Consider the following 20,081-nt stretch of genomic DNA (forward strand, 5'->3'; position numbering starts at 1 on the left):
TCCGCCTTATTTACGGCTGGATGAACAACCCTTAATTCTGCGTTTTCCTCTGCGGTTCAGAAAGCACATTACTCGTAATCTCGTACATGGTGTTCGTTTCGGAGTCGGACAATCGGTTCCTCAAACGTTACTCTCCTCACTCCAGAGGCCTTTGCTTCTTCCAGCTCAAGTAGCTCTTCCTTCTCCGACTTCCGGTGTGTGGAGGAAAACCCTAAAATAGTTACTTGTGCCCGGACCTATACAGGAGCTGCACTTTGCTGATCGGGTGCTTGGGGATAGATGGCGCATGGCGGTTACGGCAAGCGCCGCGTGGCCGAGCGGAGGCCCGTGAGCCGCCGGTCCAAGGGATTAGGTGTCGAAAAGAAGCAGAAGCCTGTTTCCATAAAAAACCAGATTCGTTCACTGGAGCGGATGCTTCGAAGGGTATGCGGAATGGATGGAGGCTTATGTTTATGGGTTTTTCTTGTTTATTTTGTGTTGAATATGAATTTTGATTGGTTTGATTATCCACTGGGAGGGGATTTTTTGTTTGCTGAATATGAAGTGGTGGTGTTGATTATCGTGGATAGTGTATGACATGACAACATTGGTAAAAATATACATACGGAAAGAGCTATGGTTCAGCTGAAGTAACCGAAGTTTTCTGCTCATATTAGAAATTAAACGATGTTACCAATGCATAACTGTTCATCTAGTTTAATTTCAATGAGGACACTGCCTTCTTATGATACAGAAAGCAATAAAAATAAAGAAAAAAATCTAAGTATGAATGTTATAATTTCTTCTCTGGTTAATTACAAAAGATATTTTCTGAAATAAAATCCATCTCTTTGTACTTCTTCTGTTTGGTATTAATACTTTTCTAACTTTAAGGAGGATACTAACCTCAGTTGTGAACCTTAGTATAATTTATGTTTTCTTCACGCTGTCAAGAAATCTGATTTTGAGATTATATCAACTATTCTAGTAGATCGTGCTTTTGACTAAATGACCTTATGGTGACGTGAGGTCTTGTTCAAGTCTCAAAGTGTCTGGGGCGTCTGTATAACAATTGTAACAAATAAAAACTGTATACAACTCTCCTATTTAAACCTCATTTGATGCATTGGCAAGAATTGCAAAAGTTCCATTACCTATGCATGTTGAAAGAAATCAATGTTAGGAATGCATACTTTAGTATTTAGGGGCTAATGAATTGGAATTTGTGTTTGCTCTTGCCAACATCAATATATCTTATAGTTTGCATTGTATATATGCGAAATATTTTGTTGTTTGCCTTAGGTATCATCGGTATATCTTTTAGTTTGCATTTTGTACATTCCAAATTTTGGCTTTGACTTTTTTATTTTTCTCAGTATGACATGTGTAACTGCTTTTACTGCAAGATAGCTTTACAAAAGAATGGTGTATGACTGGCCCAGCATTTAATGCATTTGCAGCTAATTGTTAGGAACAACCAGTGAACTTATTGATGCACCTAATTGCAATCTCTTGTTAGTAGAACAGCTTTAATGCAGACATAATATCTGTGAAGCCAATAACTGCGTACACTTGTACAAAGCCTAACTTCCTGTTTTCTGCAATGCCAAATACAAATTTCTTCTCTGTAGATATACTTGGTTATCAAGTGCTACTATCATTAGTGCTGCATTATCTGACTTTCTGCGACTTCAATTGCTAATCTAATCAGTCAGTCGTGCTTTGGTGCTTCAAAATTTATTTTATGAGAAATTGTGCATCATTTGAAATTTCGAATTACTTTATAAAAAGAAAAGCTGAACATGTTTGCATTCTTTTTCTATGTTTGAAGAACCTACCTCTTGAAGTCAGGGAAACTCAGCAGAAGAAACTTGAAGAACTTAAGAAGCAGCAGGAATTACAACAGAAGTTGGCAATCGAACGGAAAAATTTCCTAAGAGACAGAAAGATAAAGTTTTTTGGTCTGCTTTTGCTTTTAACTATTCAATTATATTCCTTTGCTTGTTTTGATTAAAAACAATTATTGCCAATTGGGCATATATCTTAATGTACTTTTTTTTTGTTTCCCCCTCTGTCATAGAGAGGAGAAAGATAGAGAGAAGAATAAGGCGTTTGGAAAAAATGCAGCGCACATCATCAGATCAAATATCTGAAGAGGAAATTGCTCGTCAGCTCTTGAAGTTAAAGGAAGATCTTGAGTATGTCAGGGTAAGCTGGATGTTGAATAACCGTTAATGCCCCCTCAGGAAAAATCATCTCTGATCGACACTAGCTTATAGGATACTTTGATTTGTGCTCCTGAATTTGATGTCTAAGTCTTAATGTAGATTCTGTTGTCCAAAGTAACTTAAATGTTTGAAAGTCAATTTGATCAGGAATTGGATTTCTAGCTTAAAAGGAAAGATATATGAGACGTAAAGAAAAGTTAGTGTCTCATATAAGAAATGCTTAATATTTGCTTTAAGGGAAAAATCAAACTAATAGCATTTGATTTTAAATAGCTTACTGCAAATTGGAGCAGCAAGCTTTATGATTAGAGGAGAAGAAGATTCAGATGGAATTTTTGGGTCTTCCTCTTTCTGAAGCTTGAAGAGGAAACTAATTGGTAAAAGTTGACCCCCTACTCTCCTTCGTTCTCCTCTTGACAAAATATAAAGGATTACATTATGCTATGAGTTAAAAAGAAAAGAATACGGCTTATACTATTTTTAGCTCTCCAGATATCAACAGAAACATATCTTCTTCTTCTTCTCCTTTTTTTTTTTATTTTGAAATAGAAACTTGTATGAGTTTAAACAAAAACAAGTTTTGATACACTGATAAAGTGAACAGCCCTACTACTACTTTTCATTTGCAAGACATAAAATTCTGGGATTCATTGATGTGATCGGCAATGTTTAGTTACCTTCTGATTTTAGTACTAGAATATGTCATGTTTAAGGATTTCTCTCAAACAGGATATTTTGATCTCCTTTTATTTTTTTCCACCATTGTACTGCAGTTTTTCCCCAAGACAGAGAAATATGTTTCCTTGTTCATTGGAGGTGATGATGCAGAATTGGTTGAGAGAAGAAACAGATTGCGCAAACAGATCAAAGCAAATTTGGTTGCTGCAGCAGCTAATGGAAAAGATCTAGAAGGTTATTTTTTCCTTAACTTCTAGGCTCTTCAATCAAATTTCTCAGTATTTTTTACAATGAGAAAAATCACTGTAATTAATGTAAAGAACAGTTGCTTCTGCCATAAACATTCTTTTTTAAGTGTCCAATTTAAAGTGTATTTCTTTACATGTAAGTAAACATGAGACTTGCACATCTGGTTTGGTTATTAAGTTTTCTTTCTTTTATGTTTCTATGATGATTTCCCTCATCCGTACCCTTGAAGATTATCTTCATCTTTCTTCTTGATAATTTTTTTGTTTCTGTTTTGACAACAGAGACTGGAAGTGAGGATGATGGACTGTCAGATATGATTGAGGATGATTTCTTCTTGAGTGGAAGCTCAAGTGATGAAGCAGATGCAGATGATGAATGGACAGACAAAAGCACAAGGTTCATCCCTTACTAAAAGGCACATTATTGAGATTATGTGGATTCGTTTTGACTGTCTGGATGTTTTATTTTCAAGTTGTTGGAATTCAGTTGATCTAAAAAGAAGTTACTCTTTCTTTTTTCTTTTTTTCTTTTTTATAACAATGAGAAAGAGGATTCCCTTAAGAAGGCTCCCGGAGCAGGAAAAGTATGTTACTTTCACAGTTTTCTCGTTTAGATTTAATTCACTTCAGAAAGTTGCATTTTATTGTCATTAAAAAATAAGGTGCTGTTTCTATAGGGCCATTCTGCCTGTCATACATGTTTGTAAAGATTGAACTGTTTTAATCTTCTATGCTATTTTTTGCATTTAAGAAAGCAGCTGCAATCACAGTTGGTTTTCTTGTCTGGTCCCTTAATTAACAGCTAAGCCGGCAAGGATCGCTGTGAATTTCTGTTCCATGAAGTCTGTATTCGCTTTTGAATCTGCAGCTGATGAAATCTACAAGTTCCAAATGACCAATTGTGATGATTTGTCATGCAGAGATATTGTTTCTTTTGCAGAGAGCAGGCTTCAAGCACTTCAGGCAAAGCAGCATCTGGAATGTCAAGTGATGAGAAGAATCAAGTTAGTGTCTGGTTTTTCTTGCTTGATAGATGTTGGAAGAATGCATAAGGTATTCTTTTTCATTTTGCGGATATAGTTACATAGTCTGTGTATGTTCTACAGAGACAGATTTCTGCTCGTACTCTGATGCCTCCTCCTCGTCCAATGATGAACTCCTTTCCTAGAGGTGGTCGTGCCCAATCAAGATTTGCATGTTCATCTAGTAAAGAAAATGTTGAATTCAGTACATCCAGCAACACATCACACAGCATGAACTCCTTTCCTAGAGGTGGTCGTGCCCAATCAAGATTTGCATGTTCATCTAGTAAAGAAAATGTTGAATTCAGTACATCCAGCAACACATCACACAGCAGAAGTGGGCCTTCTAATAACAGGTCATCAAATGCATGGACTGGTCATAGCAGCAATCTGAGTTCCAATTCAGATGCTCACAAGCCTCGGCGGAAGAGGCGACCAAAGAAGAAGAAGCAGGTACTATTTTGACAACAACCATGAAAAAATATTTTTCATCTGTGAATGTTTCAATGGTGCCTTGTACACATTGGTTGAATTTGGCATGGGTTAGGTCATGCAATCAAGATGAAGAGAATTAAACAAGAAAAAAGGAGGAAAATTTCGTGCAAACCCTTCTCTAGGTTACTTATCAAAAAAAAGGTTAGCCAGTGATTCAGGTACAAATTAGTTTGTCTAGCAGTTATATGATATGGAAATTCAGGAGTTGAGACATTGACTGTGGTCTGTTAGCAGTTTTTGGACTCCGATGGCTGTAGATGACTATGCGTCTTCTTGTGTTGACAGAACCATGTTGCCATTAGTTGAAGTTTGCAGAATCATGTTGCCTTGGAAAATGGCGATGGCATTAATGAACATACGGTTGCTTGTGAAAAAACAGTTTAATCCAGAATGTTCACTATATGACAGGAATATATGTGCAAATCAATAAAAATGACAAGCCATCCCCAAAAAAGGCTGGGTTAGGGCTGAAAAAAGAAGCAAGCAGATATCTCAATGTTACTATGCCATTCAGGTAAAAGACAACTGTGACATGCTGACCTAATTGGATCAGTAAGAAACTTTTGTTGCTCTGTTTGGGTTAGGGTTGTGTCAAAACCAGGTCAACCCAACCTGAAGTGTCAGTTATCGACTATCATCTCCGTATTCCAGTTTATCAGTTTTCTCTTTTTGCTTTTCTTACAATTTGCATTAGTAATTATTAAGAAAAGTGAATCATCATCCTGAGATGTGGTTTCATTCATACATATTTACCTTTAAAAGTGAAATACTGTATCGTCTTCTAAGGAATAATGGTGAATCCATCTCATGTACTCATTATTTTTCCCCAACTTTTTTTTTTTTTTGCAGAATTCTAGAAATAATGTGTAATTTTATCAGTGGTACATGTTCCAGAATATGATCTCCCCTATTGATTTTAATTGGCGGTGGTCGATTACACTATTCTACTTGTTTTTGTTGGCAGGCTTAGAAGGGAGAAGTGGTGGTTTACTGCAAACTAAGGATAGCTGCCATCTTCTATGCCCTACGCTTCTGTTTGGTACGAGCAAGAGAACAGCAAAATTGTGTTGTTATATTAAGTTACAACCAGGGTTTGATAGCATGATTCATTTCCTTATATGATTTATTTCTTGATTTCTTACAAATCACATGGCTGGAATAGATCCTCCCTGTGCTTTGATTCATACCGTTATCAAATTTACTCAAGAACGGAGCTATGGTGATGATATATCAGATACTGTTTTACTTATAGATGGTCTCTCACACTTGGTCAGTAGTGATTATTGGTCAGCAACTCTATATGATTTATTTCTTGATTTCTTGCAAATCCCATGGCTGGAATTGACCCTCCCCTGTACTTGATTCATTCCTTTCTGAAATTGACTCAAGAACGGAGCTATGGCGCATACTGTTTTACTTATAGATGGTTTCTCACACTTGGTCAGTAGTGATTATTGAGCAGCAACTCTTGATTCTGTAATAAACCATGTGCATAACAGATAGAAAAGGTACATGGCCAAGGAAATAGAAAAACAAAACCCAGAAACCAAACCAGAAAAAACAAACGGCCGCCCCTTTAGTCTAAGACTAGACCATTTCTCTAACATCAAACAAGTCTAATCGAAGAGAGATATCTCATCTCTGCAAACCTTATTCTCAGCAAACACACACAGGGATTTCCCAAGTCTCGGTGCCTACACATAAGCATCTGGGTTTGCGAGGAGATGGGTCTCTATAGCTTTTGGAATGCTCATCATGCCTCCAACTATCTTTTCAAGCTCTTCTTGGCTCAACGGGGTCTCACCTATGGTGTCGTATTCCAACGTCAGTGTCGTCTTCGCTCCGCCCTCACTAGTGGCCTCCATTTTAGCCTCAAAAGCATAGGATTTGAACTTCAGTCCGATCAAACCCCCTTCAAGCACAGTGGACTTGTAAACTCGCTTCTCTGGATCCACCGCATCGACTCGCTCTTTAACGTAGCTACACTCTTTCATTGCTGCATGTTTGCAATTCGAAATCATTTAATGATACGTGGTGATGTTACCATACAACTATATAACGTCTAATAGGGAAATATAGTGAAGTGCTACTGAGTTGGAGCTTAACAGTGATTACGAGATTGCGTTGTAATGGACTAACCTTTTGTGAAGTTGATCTGTTTGACAGTGCCTACACCACCGTCTCCTTCAAGGACGACAATACTTGCTATAATCTCAGGCAAGATCTTGGGGACGATTTTGTCGGTATCAGCAGAAGCCTTCCACAGCCTTGAGACTGGGACAGGAGAAACTGATGCGTGGGTGTAGGTACCTGCAACCATGTTGACAATCTGATTGAATAAACTGCAGAGAGAATGAGAAAAGAGGCAAGAAAGGGGAAGAAGATTAAATGGGTTTGTGAGGGAAGGATGCGGTTTGGAGTTGGAATTTATAGCCACTGACCAGCTACTTTTATTCACTTCTTACAGGAATCCGGATAAGAACTTTGGAAATCAAAGATTTGATTTGAATGTTAGTAAATCGCATATTTGGTCAATACAGATGGCTTGAAATGAAGCCTTGTAAGACCTCGTTTTCCCTGCATTCAGACATGTAAGTCTATAAGAAAGAAGACATTAATGCTTCTTCATGACTAATCTTACGTTCACTGTTGACTGAAATGGTTGAGTTCGTGGAGTTATCCAGAAAAGCAGACCAATCTGCACTGCTTTTCTAATATGAAGGGCTGCAGCTGATTTGCATGATCGGACTTACTGATCAGAAGAAACTAATGGAGGTGCTTTAGCCGGTGCTCTTTCTAGATCATTTGGGACGAGATCCGACGAGGAACTAAAGTAAAGATTCAAACTTGGAAGTCTTTAGTCATAAATTTTTTTTTATAAAAAACTAAAATGAAATTATATGAAGACTTTTCTGTCAGTGCATCACGTAGGAGACGTTCTAAGAAGTGCCGTATCAGGCGGTGGGAGCAAGTGGAGGATTGTTTCAAGCAGACTGGATGTTTACAAGGTCACCCTTATCCGACTTTTCTTTGAATGATAATGTGAAGCTGTATTGAAGGAAAAAGAGACGCCAAGGCAATGCCATCCAACGCTGTTCATAATCAAACTAAAGGTTTTAGTAACAACCCTCCAACCCCATTAAGATTATCGAATCAAATTGAATTTGAATCAATTAGGTCGTACCGAGTTACACGATCAAACACTTGAATCAAGTAGGTTGGACTACTAGTGACTGTTATTATATTGAGAAACAGCCCCTTCTGACTTTCACTACTAAAACGAATATTTTTGCCTTCTTGATCATCATGATCAGCTAGGTAAAGGCAAAGTATGCCTCACCTATCATTTAAAGATGAAGGCCATATTAGTGGGGAAAGAGCCATTACAAGGAAGGCAAACCCCAATAGCAGTGCCTGTTAGTAAAGCCTGTAAATGGATCATATTCGGTCCAAATATGAAAATTCCAAATCTAATCCGTTCGTAAATATCCAAACATCTGAAATTTGAATATCTAAAATTATAATTCAAAATAAAAAAATCCCTATGTTAAGTGCTGCAGACAAACAACATATCAAACTTTTGCGTCGCACACATTCCAATTGAAAGCTCTCTTATTTACATAGCAAGAAACCTTATTTTCATTTGTCACTTATCTAATGATATTTAGATTACACATCTGATGTCATTCATTACATATCGTACAAGCCTAAAATGAGACTACATTTCTCCTACCAAAATTTTCATACCGAATTTGTCACGGTTGGATTGAATTAATAATACCTGCAGCAAAAAAATAACTTTGTGGTATGTTCAGGCAGACGCCCCTGCTGCTGCATCACCTTTATCATAATCACCCTGCTCTTCCTTCGCAAACTCCTCAATTAACTGTCGTTGTCTGTGGGTCAGATTCCTGTAAAACAGCACCAAAATTAGCAAATAATAACGATAACTCAGTGCCCCATGCAATAATAAATCAACCACAAAATCTCAAATTTTATAAGTGAAGAAATGACTTACGTTGGGATGTTGACGTTAAAATGTATATATTGGTCTCCGTAATAACCCGAATTACGGTTTCTTATCCCTGCAAAACATGAACGAAAATGTCGCTAACATTAATCGGAATTTTGGGAATTAATGCCAAAATACACTTCATAAAAACATTGGAAGCTACAAAAGCTACATCCTAAATCAACAAATGGTACCCATGCAAAAAGTACAAAAAATGTACTGAGTTCATCTGAAGCTGTTCAAACCAGCATTATAGTCTTGCATTATACATTAGTGAAGCAAATATCTGTTGATCAAATAATTAGTTACGCATTTGATATATCTTAATGGCATTTGTCACAGAATGCTCCAAAATATTTTTTTAAACTTACTGGCAATGAAAAACAAGGTTCAATATCTAAATTTCCATCCTCATGATAATTGAAGGTTTAAGTACTTCAAGGGCTGGGCTGGGCTGGAAAGGGTTTCAGTGAGCAAACTAATTTCACAAAGGTGGGAAAAAAATTCTCTTTTATCTAGTACAGGGAGATCCCCGGGAAAAGGGAAGACTACTTCATCCATAAGAAAAAATGAGAAAAGAAGTCAACTCTAGCTCTAGTAGCACTAAGAGTAAAGGAATCAGTACAAAAAGTAGAGATGAGAACAATGGAAAGGAATAATACATTAGCTTAAGCTAATTAGTTCAAACAACCTTGGAACTAACGGATGCTTAAGAAAATAGGTATATTTATCCATAAAAAGGGTACAGCCAGTGTATTTTTCCTAGACTACAGAAAACAATCAACAAAATAGGGTATACATGCAGAACTCACCTTTTCCCTTCAAAATAACCTTCTGACCAGGCTGTGTCCCCTGTCGAACCTGCAAAATGGAGAAACCAGTCAAAACCCTGCTTTCCCAAAAAAAAGTACAACGTATTATTAGATTTTTATTTCTAAAAATAGAAAATTATGGAGATAGATCAACTTACTTTAAGCACAACATCCCCAGTAAGAGTTGGGACTTGAATAGTTCCTCCAAGAATTGCCTAAACACAAGCAATTAAATGGCATTGTAATTAAAAGGAAAATCAATGAGCAAGCAGGTGCTCCAAAGTAGGTCACTTTTTAGGGTAGCTGGGTATTGTAACTAGCAGATGGAAGACTTCTATGTCTAGGAGGTACAAAGATTAAGATTTTGCCCCTACTCCAACCTCCCAAAAATAACAATACGCATGTCTCAGATCTGCGCTTTATCACAACAACCTCCATATTGACAAGAAAAAAAAAATTTACTAGCTACAAAAGATTTTTGTACGGAGGTCTACACTTCAACATGCACCAAGTCAACTGTCTCACAAGAAAGTATGCAAAGGTACCTGAGTGATGCTTATAACAGCATCCACATGGATATCAGGCCCTTCTCGCCGAAAAACAGGGTCCTCCCGAACCTATGAAACAGGTTGCCTTATCAGCTTTCCTCATGGAATGCTTACATATCAATTGCCTTATCACCAATAATCAACAAGCAATAAATACACAAGTTACCCTGATTGTAACAAATAGATCGCCAGGTTGGTTTCCCTCCGGATCAGCCCCTCCACTTCTATAAATCTTTATTGTTTCTTTATCATCCATCCCTACCCAACATAATGAATACAAAGAAAGTTACAAGACAACATGAAACCAAAGACAGAAGGGAAGAGATACCATAAAACTTCAAAACAGCAGAAAACATATACCCACAATTTAACAAAGATTACTTAAAATGGAAGAAGTAACTAAAATTACCACAAAAAAACTTTATATCCTACCTGGTGTCACGTCTAACTTCACTGATTTTGTACCCTTCACAACTCGATCTCCATTGCATGACTTGCAGAAGTTCTACAAACAATCATCTAAGTCAACGAAAAGAAAGAAACAACCAAATTGAAAAAGTAAAAATCGTGTCCTAGTACAAGAACTACAAAAGCAAACAAATTCAATCAATGAAATATGCCATAGTGTACCTATGAGACATAAATCCTAGTCTTTCAGATATTTACAGCTAAACAAATCCTATAAAACTCTGTATGGGCCATTATGTAACAGATTAATAAAGAAACCTGTTGAAGAACAAATATGGAAGAGTCTTATATGACTCTCACAATAAGAAGTCTTACAGAGCCAAAATTATTATGGAATGAGGTCTCATAGAAGAGTTTCAGTTTAAAGGTATTTTAGTTATATTAGTGTTCTATTTATGTTGAGCTATTTAACTATGCTAGGACTTATCTTTAAGTGTTAGAGTTTGGGTATTATTAGAACAAGGGTAGTTTAATTGTAATTGGACTCTACTACTATCCTCTATTATAAATAGGGGTTTATGTACTCTGATTACATCAAATCAATGAATTATTTCTCTTTTCCATAAATTCAATATGGTATCAGAGCAGGTTCTTTGAGTTGACTCGGTCAACCCACAGAGATAATGTGATCCTTTTCTGATCTATTATCTCTAACAGTTTAGGTTCATATCTATTTTTGTCTCTTTTCAGTCCCTATACCTGTTGTTTGCTTTGCGTTTTCGCCTCTATATTGAGTTTTTTCTACTGCATATTATACATTAGCGAAAAGATATTCGAGTCTACTTTCCAAAGAAAAACAAATTTTGGCAATCAGAGTTTTCTACAAAGAGAAATCAATATTTGAAGTAGCAAAGGTCAGATCGCAAAAGAGGTTCAAGCAGCAGAAGAAAGCTTCAGCTTCCGAGCTATTTTATGCTATCAAGAACGAGACTTTATATGGAAAATTATATATCAAAAAAAAAATCTGTAGGTCTATTTTCCTACCTCTTCAACCAATTCTCAATCTGAGTTTTTTATATGGAGATATTAATCTTGGAAGAGTCAATGGTTATGCTAGCAAAAGGAGAAAGAGTACTTAGTTCGGTCAGATTATAGAGACGGAAAATCTATCAGATTATTTATCTCAAAAGAAGTATATTTTATGAAATGAAGTTATACTTGGATGAAAGGTATTTAAGTCTAGTTTCAGAAAGAGAAAGTTCATGTCAAGCTGATCTATATTTAAGTATATATTTGCATTGAATGAATCAAAGGTCATGTTGGTATCCTGTTGCATTGAAAAATCTGAATTTCAGTCGAATTTTTTGCGTCACTTTTTGAGTTGTTGTTATTGATCAACAATATCAGGAAAATATCTCACTTATTTTTTGCCTCGATTATATGTGTTTTGAGTCCCAAGTTCTATACATATTTTTGTTTTTAGAGGGGTGTGGCGCGATTCGAACTCGCGACCTGACACACCTGATGTAAAGAGAATACCACTAGACCAAACGGCCTTAGGTAAGTTCTATACATATTTCTTCTGCGACTTGGCTACATTGATAGGATATCTTACTAAGTTCAATTCGATTCTCTATCTCCAGCTGGATTATTATCTTGGATTATTACTCGGTTGCAACATACTATTTGGTACAACTTCCTTATTTACTGATGGGCTCGTTGCAGGCCATTTCATGTGTCCTTATTACTCTTAAGGACTTTCATTACTTACCGGTTATCTACTGTTATACTACTACAAATTTGGTACATGTTATTTGGGCATTAGCCCATTTCTGCTATTGCTATTGTCTCTTTGATTGAGACATTATTTCTGAAGAAGAACTCCTCGATTGCTTGCCTTGGGTTCATTATTTGCTGACTGTTGTCAGCACTGGTTCATCTGATGCAGAATTTGAATTTCTAAGAAAAATAAAGCACATGGTGGCCTCAACATCTCATCTTCCTCTTTACCCATTACTCATTGGTTATTTGGCAGTCTTTCTCCTACCATCCTTTATTTGACTCTCACATACCCCTTTGGGCCAACCTCTTGTGTGTTGCTTCGGTTGGTTTACCTTTATATACATATATATACTTATGGGTGTTTTAAGTCCATTGAGACTTTTTATATGTATATATGGGTCTTTTATCGTCGTCTTGTGAATGACAGGCATTACCCACTTATCACCCATTTATACTTTTGAGAGTCGGGGTCCATGTTGGGACACCGTGATGGAGGAGCTTATTACTACATATATGTTATTTGGTTCAAGCTGGGATCACTAACATTACCTCCCAGCTTGAAGGGGAGAAGCAGAAAAAGTACAAGAAAAAGGTATTTTATTCCATATGTTGTGGTAATATTTATATGACCAAAATAATCAAGAAAGGAAAAGCACAAAAGATGAAATTTTTGCAGCAAAGAAAATTAAAGACCAAGAATCCTTTTCATTGTAAGCTGAAGTTATAAACTTCACCTTGAGAGGGAGTGTTGAAAAGCAAATATGGAAGAGTCTTACATGACTCTCACAATAAGAAGTCTTACAGAGCCAAAATTAATATGGAAGGTCTCACAAAAGAATTTCCGTTTAAAGGTGTTTTAATTATATTGGTCTTCTATTTATGTTGAGTTATTTAATTATGCTAGGACTTATCTTTTAAGTATTAGAGTTTGGGAGTAATTGGGATAAGGGTAGTTTAATTGTATTTGACTCTATTACTTTCCTCTATTATAAATAGGGGTTCATGTACTCAGATTACATCGAGTCAATGAAGTTTTTATCTTTTCCATAAATTCAACAACCTTTAAAAACATTTTAAAGCAATTTAGTAATAGGAACAGAAACAACAAAAATAATATGAAATACATGGTAATCAGTATTTGGAGAACAATAATTACAAGAAATACTAAAATCAAATGCCAAAGTGACCATCAAACTTAAATGAACAAGAATTAATGCATCAAACGAGAGAATTCAGGAAGTGAGACCTCGCTAAATCGTCCAAATTACACTCCTAGTGCAAGGGAAAGAAATATAAGAATTCACTAATGCTAAATCCCACAAATTATACCTTCACAGTTTTACCGGTACCGCTACAATGGCTACAAGTGGACTGTAACCTGAATGGCCCCTGCTGCATGAAAGTCTGTGAAAGTAATAAACATAAAAACACCAGTTAAAAGAAACTATTTTTCAATTATAGTAAATCTCAAACAAACCTCACAAAGAGTAGTATTCAGCAGATATCAGACCATTCCAGAACCTCTGCAATGTATGCATGTTTCAGGTCTTGTTCCAGGAGGAACACCAGTTCCACCTGCAAAAGCAAAAGGCACAAAACAAAATTGGAAAAGCAAAAAAGTTGAAAAATTATCAAAAATAAAATTTGGCAACCACACATGCCAGCACATTAAAATAATTATGTTAGATCTTGCAGGTCACACAAAAGTAAAATGATAAAGAAAAAAAAAGTACGTTAGATCCTGCAGGTCATACAAAAGCATACAGATAAACAGAAAAAAATGTACTAAAAACATACATTATTTTTTAATGGCAGTAACAACAATACAAATAGAACAAATAATAATAATAATAATAACAACAAAAAAATAGTATTAATAAATAAATAAATGCGTGATAGTTTTCTGGCACCCTTGAGTAAAAACCACACCATTCAAAGAACAGACTTGTACACGAAGAAACTGTGCTAGTAGCAAATATACTTACCACAAGTCTGACAAGGCACGGCAGTCTGAAATGTGACCGTTTTCTGGCACCCTTGAACAGCTTCCATAAATGATATCTCAAGAGCAACCTGGCAAAATAAGTAAAAATAAATTTAGATATATAAATTGTAGCTCTCAGAATTAAAAAAAAAATGAAGCAATGTAACTAAGAAAGATAAGACCAAACCTTGACGTCATGACCTCCAAATCCTCTTTGATTGAAGACACTCTTGAAAAACTAGTTAAAGATCACATGTCCAACAAATGACAAGGTTTAATCCATAAAACATTTAATAAAAAAAATGAGTCACATGGGTCATCCATATGCAAGGTAACTCAAAGAAAAAAATAGGCAACCAGCAAAAAATGCTTGACTTTGTCTTGCTACAAAAATTATTGGAAGCTGCAAACCACCAACATGACTAATTCTATGGTTCTTAACAGTGTTATAAAACCAGACCAGACAAGCCCACAGAACCAGGATCAACCAGACAAACCAACTGAACCAGGTGCATCGGACCCAGTCCCCTGTCCAGGGCATAAAACAAACAAAAGTGAAATTTTGGTCAACACCCTGTTGACTAAACCGGATTTACCAATTCAACCAGTAAACCATTGTCACAGTCATGCACAGGGGAATTGCCCTCCACACGACAGAAAGAGGGGAGCCCCTCCCCATTGACTGGACTGAGTTTACAGGTTCAAATGGTGAAACACAGTCACAGTCACACAGCGGAATTGCCCTCCCTTCTCTTTCAAGGGCAAGGAGGGTGGGAAGGGCAGGGAGGTGAGGATTCCTCTTCCACCAGCACTATAAAAGAAAGGAGGCATGGGGACCTGCCCTTTCCCCTCTGTAAACAAAGAGCAAGAGGGAGAGGGAGGCCAACATCCCTTCATTCTCCCTGAAGATCGAGCGAGAAGACTCCCCAAATCTTCTTGTCTGTTTTTTAAACTTCTTTTAAATAAAGAAGTCGTACCTGGTCAACTGGTGCTCAAAACTAGGTTGACCCATGTTCAACCAAAGTGGTCAACTCTCTGGGTTGATTATCAGGTGGGTTTTGATACCATTGTTTCTGAACTATTTCAATATCATGAAATCTTTATAAATCTCTGTGCAGAAATAAAAATCAAGTACAACCAGTAACAGTTTCTTCTTCATAAGTTCTCGTATATCGAAGTTGATGCCACACACTTTGCATTCCAGAACTACCCAAGACTATGAAGGAGTGGCTCCATATAACTGGAATTATAAATATTGAATTGATGCCCATATCGGTGTATACCTCAGAACCAAATATATCCTCAAATGGTCCAAAACCAGCACCACCAAATGGACCACCGCCAGCAGGTCCTCCTGCAGCGCCTTGTTCAAATGCATCAGGACCCACCTGACACAGTACCCAAAGAAAATTTTAAACCTTGTAAACTCATTACCGCTGTTCAGAAAATGTCACTGCATACTTAAGAATGTGCAATCGCTACGAACAAGAAATGTAAAACAGCACAACAGCCAAGATAAAATACAAAACAGCTCTGCTGCCCAAAAGTTAAAACTATGGAACCAAAATTTGAGCCTAAGATAATTGCAGACGTAGTTCAGAGTTTCTTATAGGTAATTTTCAGCTGGTGCAAATAAATTTAGCATTTGGCAAGATGTTCACAACACAGAACACCTAAAAGAATATTGGTTTTATACATTTTTACAACCACTCATAGCTTATCCTCTTTTTTGTTGCATGACTCTAGTGCAAATGCAATTCCAAAAAAAATAAAATAATAATAATAAATACTATTTTTGAAAACGATGGTACAATATGTAATGTCATGTTTTTCTTGCACTCTCCATGCACAAAATGGTACTTTTAATGCACACACTGTTGTCTTGAAACCTTATACACATAAACAGACAGACCTCTCTAACAATTTTTGTAGGGGCCATGAAGCCGATAAGCTAATTCTAGTCTTTACTTAGGATGAGATGTAACCGCGCATTAGAATTCCTATTTTTTTCTTCACTGAAACAGTGAGACAGATATATACTCTACGATTTTTTCTCATTAAATTCAAAACTTAAAATAGATTGCACAATATTTTGAGTAAAAAACTACTAAAGTAAAAAACAGCTGACAAATCATATAAGTTAATAAGGCACCTGGTCATAAAGAGCTCTCTTTTCCTCATCTCTCAAAACCTGCAAAAAAAAAAATACAAATATGCAGTTCTAACATGAAGTGACATATTAGCAAATAGGGTGTTCAACAAAATAAAGTGGTCATTAAGTATACCTCATAGGCCCGTTGAACTTCTTGAAACTTCTTTTCAGCTTCCGGATCATCTTTATTTGTGTCAGGGTGAAGTTTCTTGGCAAGCTACAAAAAGTCAAGTAATAAAATGCTGATATCAATAAATCCAGCCCACTTTGGTCTGAATCACAAGAATCAATAAAACTAATGCAATTGACGTCAAGTGTAGTAAAATGCAATGTGTATCATAGCACTGCAACTCCTCAAGACATGAGGTCTAAGGATCAGATTTGTTAGTTAATCTAGAGAATAAAAGAATGGAAAACATTTACAACAGTATAAATAAGTCTTGCATCTACGTTCATTCGGTTTCAGTAGGGAGCCTAATAAGGATAGTGCTTCAGAAGTTCTAGTCTCTCACCTTTTCTCCGTTCTTAAGCAATTGCATGTCTCTTGCAAGTAGTTCAGGCAACAATCGTAACTGTGCAAACATCCATGTTCTTCATCATTGGTGTTGTTATTTAAGCACTCTTACAGCACCTACCCCCTCAAGGTCCAGTTTCTATTAAATTTCCCACATAAATATTTTCATTAATAATCATTACGTATAATTTGGTTAAAGCTGAGAAGCACAGGTATGTGTGACTGTTCACATCATACTCTAATGGCATACAAATCACTTCTAAAAAATCAGAATAATTTCAACTGTCTTGTGGTTATCTTATATGTTCTCCTTGTCTACTAATTAACAATAAATTTTGGTGCAACCCCCCCGGACTTCCTTTTCTCAACATATCCAGGAAAAGAAACGTAAGATAAACATCAAGGCTCTTTAGTATTCTAATAAAAGATACAAAAATGGGGAAAAAAGGCTTTTCAAGTAGGACTTCCTTCAATTCCTTCTTGTAAGGGTTCGTGTTCAGACTACTAATGAAATGCACTCTTTCCAGATAAAAAAAAAAAAAAAAAAAAAAAAGAATCTCAACAGATGAACTTATTCTAAAATCACCTGCTACAGAGCCTTAATCAGTTTTGAGTACACCACAATCATTTCTTACTTGCCCGGATATCTTAAAATTGTATTTTGGGGCTCTTCAATTGTTAAAAATAGTAAAATTCTTGCAGATTAAAACTAAAAAGGAAAAAAAGTTACAGATTTATTTTCAAACTTTTAATCACATAACAGATGACTCACTGCACTCAAAATAAACAGTTCAATTGAAATTCAAAGCATAACAAACAAAGGAGGGATACATTAAAACCAATAACATTCTCTACATGGGAAAATTAATCAAACCACTGGTCACCAAAGGTTTATATTATTGAGAAAATAATAAACAACATAGAAGAAAAATTACCCAGTACTATTAACCAATTCAGCTACAGAAGAACCATGTGAAGTACAAAAATAAGTTCAAGGAAAATTCATCATTTGAATTTTTTTTTAAGATAGACTGAACAAACAAAAGGGATCATTTTGAATTTGTAGGAAGCCAGAGAGTACATAATACTCGATAAGGGACCGACCCCATAATAAGCTTTCTTTATGTCCGCTGGATTTGCGTTTTTGCTCACTCCAAGGACATCGTAGTAATCCCTAGAGGCCATTGACCGCAAACCTAATCAACGTACCAATAAAAAAAGGAAGAGAAATTACTTTCAGCACTAGCAAAATACTCGACTTCAAAGAAACTGATGAATTGTCGGAAAGTCGACATACCAGACGCATGAAAGGTCCTCGTTGCAAGCCACTTGCCATGGAAAGCTCCGCTCCAAGACCCAATCCTCGATCTCTCTGCAACCACAAAAACAGATAGAGGATTACGAAGAAATATAGAAAAACATATAAAAATACAAAGCAAAGAATGATGAGAACAGAAAAAAAAAAGGACAATATAATTAAAAAATAACTGATCAACAAAAACGAAAAAGAATACCTTTCTTATAACTTGCATCCCCTAGCATCCATGATGACGTGCAGACTCCTCGAGAGGAATTATACAACTACGGAAGAAGTAACCATTTCGAAGTGTACGAGGCGAAATTAGAAAACAGGAACAAAATAAGCAAATAAACAATGGAACAGCTAGGTACAGAAAAGACTCACAAAAGATGGAGACTCATCCAGAAATTTCGAACCAAGAGACCTCTGCACGAACCAGTAAGTGAGTCTCGCACCATTGATTCGAACCATTGGAGGTGTTTCGGAAGGAAAACTCAACTTCCAATGACAGAGTTCAAGATGAAATTAATTGTAAGGAATTTTTGAGAGAGCCAGACAAAAAATAGAGTACTCGTTTTGGATGGATGCCCTAACTACGCACAGCCGCAGAGGGCCAGATCACTTCCCACTTTTTCGCTTCGCGCCTTATAAATGCTCGTGCGCCGGTGCGTGGTTGAGGACTACTACAGAGAATTCTCGCGACACACTACAGAGTATAGCTTGTTATTTGCTACGCATAAGTAAAATTAGCTATGATAGAAAATTAATTACATGTGAAGAGGGCTATAGGAACATTAGGTTAAATTATTAAAAAGTAAAAAATTAAAAAAATTATCCTTGTTGCTGTAGTAAGAGCTATCAAATGGTTCGAATGAACGTGGTAAAAACTAATTTACCCTATGGTGTTACATTTATGATTTATGGGTCTTATGACCAATCCATGTTCACTAAAAAAAGCAATAAGAGAGGTCCGTCCTCTACATATCGGTTATCCAAATTTAAATAAATGTAGTGATAAACTTCTCCATCACGTTATCCCAAGGATCAAGTTGGGAGGTACTGGCAATGATCCCAATTTGAAATAAATAACATAAATATAGTATAAACTCCTCCATCACGGTGTCCTAAGGATAAGTGCAACACTAGGCACATACTCTCAAAGGGTAAAAATGGGTGATAAAATAAAAGTCGAAACCAACCAAGTCGAAACCAACCTCAAATGATTTCAAATAAATGTAGGGATAATAATCACTAAAATGGGTAATGTTTGTCATTCACAAGATAACGATAAAAAAAAAATAAGGGTACCAATAAAAAATCTCAAATGACTTAAAAACACACATATATATAAATGGGACCAACCAAAGCCATGCTCCAAAAGGGTTGGCCAAAGGGGTAAGTGAAAGTCAAATAATGAACATTAGGAGAAAAGCTGCCAAATAATAAAAGAGTAATAAGAATTGAAGGAAGATAAAATGTTGGGGCCACTATATGCTTTATTTTCCTAAGTAATGCAAATCTCCATCATATGAATGAAACCAATGCTGAAAATAGTTAGCAAATAACGAATCCAAGGCAAGCAACTGAGAAGTTCTTATTCAATAATAATGTCTCAATCAAAGAGACGCAATAGGAGCAACGAAAATGGGTCAATGCCCAAATAACATATACCAAATGTGCAGTAATATCGGAGCAAAAAACCGATAAATAATGAAAGTCCTTAAGAGTAATAAGGACACGTAAAATAATTTGCAGAGAGTTCATTATTGTTGAGTGAAGCTGGTTCTGAGAGCAACTGCAATATCTTCTAAAAAATAGATAAGAGTGAATAAAACAATAATGAATGTTGCTTCCATGATTACTACACAAGTGAGTAATTAGAACACCAAATTGATAGCTAACAATATTAAATCAACTAA

General features: G+C 36.1%; 3 protein-coding genes across 4 annotated transcripts; 1 reads left to right on the forward strand and 2 right to left on the reverse strand.

The window, feature by feature from the left end:
• The first annotated feature begins 69 nt into the window (after positions 1-69).
• On the forward strand, positions 70-6,059 carry LOC137956409 (rRNA-processing protein EFG1-like). The gene is made up of 8 exons (XM_068803894.1): positions 70-423; positions 1,811-1,940; positions 2,060-2,187; positions 2,981-3,119; positions 3,416-3,530; positions 4,074-4,137; positions 4,240-4,608; positions 5,615-6,059. The coding sequence occupies exons 1-8, from the start codon at positions 280-282 to the stop codon at positions 5,618-5,620; spliced, it is 1,095 nt and encodes a 364-aa protein (XP_068659995.1). The 5' UTR covers positions 70-279; the 3' UTR covers positions 5,621-6,059.
• A 94-nt stretch (positions 6,060-6,153) lies between these two features.
• Positions 6,154-7,009, reverse strand: LOC137954820 (major strawberry allergen Fra a 1.08-like). The gene is made up of 2 exons (XM_068801724.1): positions 6,790-7,009; positions 6,154-6,646 (listed from the first exon to the last, which is right to left on the reverse strand). The coding sequence occupies exons 1-2, from the start codon at positions 6,968-6,970 to the stop codon at positions 6,345-6,347; spliced, it is 483 nt and encodes a 160-aa protein (XP_068657825.1). The 5' UTR covers positions 6,971-7,009; the 3' UTR covers positions 6,154-6,344.
• A 1,187-nt stretch (positions 7,010-8,196) lies between these two features.
• LOC137955796 (chaperone protein dnaJ GFA2, mitochondrial-like) lies at positions 8,197-18,754 on the reverse strand. Of its 2 annotated transcripts, XM_068802918.1 has the most exons (18): positions 18,547-18,754; positions 18,377-18,443; positions 18,160-18,234; positions 17,967-18,058; positions 16,482-16,565; positions 16,349-16,387; positions 15,480-15,584; positions 14,384-14,434; positions 14,198-14,285; positions 13,723-13,787; positions 13,542-13,616; positions 10,455-10,527; positions 10,189-10,280; positions 10,020-10,091; positions 9,633-9,689; positions 9,475-9,523; positions 8,669-8,735; positions 8,197-8,561 (listed from the first exon to the last, which is right to left on the reverse strand). In XM_068802918.1, the coding sequence occupies exons 1-18, from the start codon at positions 18,631-18,633 to the stop codon at positions 8,462-8,464; spliced, it is 1,338 nt and encodes a 445-aa protein (XP_068659019.1). In that variant the 5' UTR covers positions 18,634-18,754; the 3' UTR covers positions 8,197-8,461. The 2 variants fall into 2 exon arrangements, with proteins under 2 accessions (XP_068659019.1, XP_068659020.1); XM_068802919.1 differs by lacking the exons at positions 17,967-18,058; positions 18,160-18,234; positions 18,377-18,443; positions 18,547-18,754 and adding an exon at positions 16,861-16,952.
• Between the last annotated feature and the right edge of the window lie 1,327 nt (positions 18,755-20,081).

This window comes from Aristolochia californica, unplaced genomic scaffold (assembly GCF_029961685.1).
Source record: "Aristolochia californica isolate CCGP_79_NKW_82.1479 unplaced genomic scaffold, dmAriCali1.0.hap1 SCAF_2, whole genome shotgun sequence".
In the NCBI taxonomy this organism is placed as follows: domain Eukaryota; kingdom Viridiplantae; phylum Streptophyta; class Magnoliopsida; order Piperales; family Aristolochiaceae; genus Aristolochia; species Aristolochia californica.